Here is a 4,730-nt window from a genome sequence, read left to right on the forward strand (position 1 = left end):
TGCCATCAAACTCTGGGGCTCTCTGCTTTCCTTCAGATGGAAAAGAAAGGGCCTTTTCATCAAGGGACCAGTGGCCAAAACTTGTATTCTACCTCCCAAATTCTGTGTATCCAAGGATTTCTCTCAGGCACAAGCTGCAATTCCAGCAAGGTCTGGCTCACCTTGGCCCTTGGTGGCTGCTGCTCATCTGCCTCTGAAACACCGGGCCTCTGCTTTCCTTCCAATGGAAAAGAATCGTTGTTCACATCAAAGTGCCCATGGGCAAAACTGAAATTTGGCCTAAAAAATTCCATCTGTACGAGGATTGCTCCAAGGAAAAAGTAGCCAGGACACAAAGGTCTGACTGGTCTTGTCCTGAGGTGATTTTCTTGGACTATGAGCAGAATGTTTTCATTTGCCAATACCTTGGAGAGGGCTGAGAGATCTCCCAAGGTGGGGTTTGGAGGCCTCAAGCACATGAGCACAATATAGGGACAAAGCATCACTGTGCTCAGTGGCGTGGAGACTGAGGACAGCAGAGGAGAGCCCTGGGAGGGACTGGATGGTGGTTTCAGAGATGGTGGCTCCTTTTGACATAGTAGAGAACAGACAAAGAAAGAATTAATGCAAAGGGCAGATAGGGAGGGCCAGACAGGACCCAAAGAGAAAGGAACTTCCCTCCCAGGGCAGGGCTGTGGCACAGCACATTCCCCAGAATGAGCCTGGGTCAGCCCAAGGCTTTGTGTGGGCAGGCAGAGGCAGGCAGGAGGCAGAGCTGTCAGCAAAGGAAGGGCCCAGCCAGGTGGGGAAGCCGGGGGATGCCGACAGCCTGCAGGGACAGAGGCGCAGGGCAGGGACACCGTGGGACAGCCTGGGCTGCACAGGGCACAGGGATGGGCAGCAGCTGCAAGACAGCCCTGCCAGAGCCAACTTGGGCAGCACTTTGGCCATGGCTGCTGGCCCTGGGCCTGAGGCCACGAGGGGACAAGTGACCCTTGCAGGGCTGGGGCCTCATTGCCTCCTTGTCCCTGCTCAGCAGCCTGGCAGGGGCCGCCCCATGCTCCTGCCCTTGCCATTGCACATCCCCACATGCCAGTGCCCATCCCGGGAAGAGCCCTGAGCAAGGAGGGAGGGACAGGATCTGCCTGGCCAGGGGCTGGGGCTCAGGCCTTGGCCCTTTGCATTCCTCAAACACATCCAGGTTTGTTCAGCACCAGAGACACCTTGGCCTTGTTTGTCCCCAGCTGCCATCACTGCCTGCAGTGTTCTGCTCTAACTGGAACCTGGGGACACTTTGTGAGTTGTGTTCCTCAGTGGGACCCATAACAACTTCAAGAAACTTTGGAGTTTAAATTAAACTTTGATTTATTGAGAAGTTTTCTGAACACTCTCTCAGGGACTGAGTCTGATGTAAACAACACCAAAGCCCCGAGAGGGTCATTAAAATCCTTGTGCTGTGTCTGTGCTGCTGAGCTGGGCTGGGCTCCTGGCACAGAGGCAGCTCCTTGAAAACCAAGAAGAGCTTCAAAAAGACATTTTTGCTGAGGAGCAGCTCCTCTCCCAGCCCAGCAGGGCTGGGGCACTGCCTGCAGCCACCCCGGGCACAGCACAGAGGCACAGAGAGCTTCAATCAGTCAGGGCTGGGAAGGGGTTAAGAAGTGTCTGGGGCACAATCACTGCCAGCATTTGGCACAGGAACCTCTGGCTGCTGGACAATGCAGCTGCAGCTCCTCCAGTGATCTCCTAAAGCTGGAACATCCCAGTGCCTACAGACTCTGAATATTTACTCAGAGTGAGTAAAACTCTGAATATTCCTGGTGCAGGGGAGGTGAAATGCCCATGAAGCTTTGACATGCTGAGGAATGCTGGTCAGTCATAAAATATTTCCAATACAAGGATTTCATTAAAAATTAGGACATTTCCAAAGACTTTGTATTCAGTTTCCTAATATTGGAGAATGGCAGGGACCGGGGGGATTAATAATAAAGATTGATTATGAATTATTAATTATGAAATTTTAAAAGTTCACAAGACATTGGAACTGTTATTTTTGTGTTCTGTAGATTCACAGGAGATCCCTAATGTACTTTCAGCCATTCTGCCCATGGACAGCACCAGAATCCCCTCTGCTGGACCCATCAGACTCAGTCTGAGCTGTCCTTTGTCCCACGTGCAAACAGAACTTGCCCCCAGGCAGTGCCCTGCAAACAGGCAGGGTGCTGTACAGCCAAGGAGAGGGCACAGAGATTTGGGGTCTGTGAGTGCTGGCAGGGAGAGATCAGGCACAGGGAAACACCTGCAGGAAGAAAATCTGCAGGAAGCAGAGAGAAGATTGGGCAATAAGAGGAAACAAAACCCCAGCAATGTTGTGGCAGGGAGAGTTTAGAGATGCCCACAGGATCCCCTCCAGTGCAGCCCCTCCCTCTGAACAAGCCCCCTCCCTCCTGTGCCCCAGCCAAGCCTCTGCCCTCAGGGCCGGGGCTCCAAGGTGTGCAGCCCTTCCTGTGCAGGCAGAGCTGCAGCAGAGCCGTGGGGCAGCTCTGCAGCCCCGGGCCCAGTTCCCTCTGCAGAGAACAGGGCTGGGAGCAGCTGCCCGGCCCTGGAGGCTCTGGCAGAGGGCACAGCTGGCTCAGGGTGACGCTGTCCCCAGTGCCCGGCTCTTGGCAATGCTGGCAGGGCAGCCAGGGAAGGAGCTACATCTCCCTCATCCAATGCCATCATAAGGACACTTGGAAGTCTCCCTGAGATTTCAGTCCAAGCTTTGAGCTTCCCTCCAGGATACAAACCTGTCTGTAGCATCTCTGTGTTATCTAAAAGCCCCACAGTGAGACACAGAAGGTCTATGATGAGAAAATGCTGTTGGGTTGGTGAAATGAGCCCTGTCCTGGGTACAAATGTGGGGCTGAGACCTTGAGAAGGGGATGGACATTTGGTGGACTGTGGGGATCCATCTGCTCTCAACAGTGTCAGGATGGATTTAAGGGAAACATGGGAGGGTGATCATCCTCTGTCTGGGAAAGGTGAAAGCCCAGAGAATCCTGGAACAGGAGAGGGTGACAGACGTCCTCCCCTTCTTCTCCACTCACCACCTGGCCTCAGAGAACTCACTGTTCTCCCTGAGGGCAGCAGAAATGCAGACAGTTTCTGACATCCAAAAATAATCAGCAGGGGAGATGAAGAAAAGCTGTAAATAGCACTAGCACATTTTAACATACTATACCTTTCCTGTTCTCTGGCAGTGAGAGGGCAGGTGCTGACAGGGCTGTCTGTGTTAACAGAGATTCAAAGAAGAACACGAGGACAGGTCCCTGTGCCCCTCCTATGTCTGCACAGCAAGGCTGAACTATAAAAACCTCTGTGTGTAGCTGCCCTGAACCTGAAGTCCCAGTCAGGCAGCACCAGCCAGAGCTCCACACTTGGAGCTGAAGGAAAATCTGCTGGAAATTGAAAAAGGTGTCAGAGTGTTACAGGAGAAGGGTCTGTGGGAAAAGGCTTTGATTTTGCTGGAAGAAGTTTCTCCTAACCGGTCACTGACTTTTCTCCATGAACAGCTCCCAATGGCCAGAGAAATCAAATGTCCAACAGCAGCTCCATCAGGCACTTCCTCCTGCTGGCATTGGCAGACACGCGGCAGCTGCAGCTCCTGCACTTCTGCCTCTTGCTGGGCATCTCCCTGGCTGCCCTCCTGGGCAACGGCCTCATCATCAGCGCCGTAGCCTGCGGCCACCACCTGCACACGCCCATGTTCTTCTTCCTGCTCAACCTGGCCCTCAGCGACCTGGGCTCCATCTGCACCACTGTCCCCAAAGCCATGCACAATTCCCTCTGGGACACCAGGGACATCTCCTACTCAGGATGTGCTGCACAGCTCTTTTTCTTTGTGTTCTTCATCTCAGCAGAGTATTTCCTCCTGACCATCATGTGCTATGACCGCTACGTGTCCATCTGCAAACCCCTGCACTACGGGACCCTCCTGGGCAGCAGAGCTTGTGCCCACATGGCAGCAGCTGCCTGGGCCAGTGTATTTCTCAATGCTCTGCTGCACACAGCCAATACATTTTCCCTGCCCCTGTGCCATGGAAATGTCCTGGACCAGTTCTTTTGTGAAATCCCTCAGATTCTCAAGCTCTCCTGCTCCAATTCCTACCTCAGGGAACTTGGGCTTCTTGCTCTAAGTGTCTGTGTAACCTCAAGCTGCTTTGTGTTCATTGTTTTCTCCTATGTGCAGATCTTCAGGGCTGTGCTGAGGATCCCCTCTGAGCAGGGACGGCACAAAGCCTTTTCCACCTGCCTCCCTCACCTGGCTTTTGTCTCCCTGTTTCTCAGCACTGGCTTTTTTGCCTACCTGAAGCCCCCCTCCATCCCCTCCCCATCCCTGGATCTGGCCCTGTCAGTTCTTTACTCAGTGGTGCCTCCAGCCCTGAACCCCCTCATCTACAGCCTCAGAAACCAAGAGCTCAAGGCTGCAGTGTGGAGATTGGTGACTGGACAATATCAGAAACATTAAACTGCTGGCCAATTTCTGCAAATCACTTGAAATCAATATAACCTTTCATTGCTCTTGTTGGGTATGGTGGTTGGTTTATTATTCTCATTCTTTTTATTTTTTTTAATATTGTCCAAATGAAATGCTACTGGTTTTGCCATTTCTCATTTCGTTTCTCTCCACCTTTGCTGTGGCCCCAGACTGTGTCAATGAGGAGCTGTGCTCTCAGTGGCTCTAAAATAGCTAAGGGATATCCAAGAAAAGT

At 52.6% G+C, this 4,730-nt stretch overlaps 1 protein-coding gene across 1 annotated transcript; it reads left to right on the forward strand.

Moving 5' to 3' along the window:
• The first annotated feature begins 3,538 nt into the window (after positions 1-3,538).
• On the forward strand, positions 3,539-4,486 carry LOC131571885 (olfactory receptor 14A16-like). The gene has a single exon (XM_058824641.1). The coding sequence runs from the start codon at positions 3,554-3,556 to the stop codon at positions 4,484-4,486; it is 933 nt and encodes a 310-aa protein (XP_058680624.1). The 5' UTR covers positions 3,539-3,553.
• The last annotated feature ends 244 nt before the right edge of the window (positions 4,487-4,730 follow it).

The sequence above is a fragment of the Ammospiza caudacuta genome, unplaced genomic scaffold, assembly GCF_027887145.1.
Source record: "Ammospiza caudacuta isolate bAmmCau1 unplaced genomic scaffold, bAmmCau1.pri scaffold_39, whole genome shotgun sequence".
Taxonomy (NCBI): Eukaryota; Metazoa; Chordata; class Aves; order Passeriformes; family Passerellidae; genus Ammospiza; species Ammospiza caudacuta.

Bases quoted from the DNA above. Each gene is read 5' to 3' on its own strand.
- LOC131571885 (XM_058824641.1), top strand. From the start codon at position 3,554: ATGTCCAACAGCAGCTCCATCAGGCACTTCCTCCTGCTGGCATTGGCA.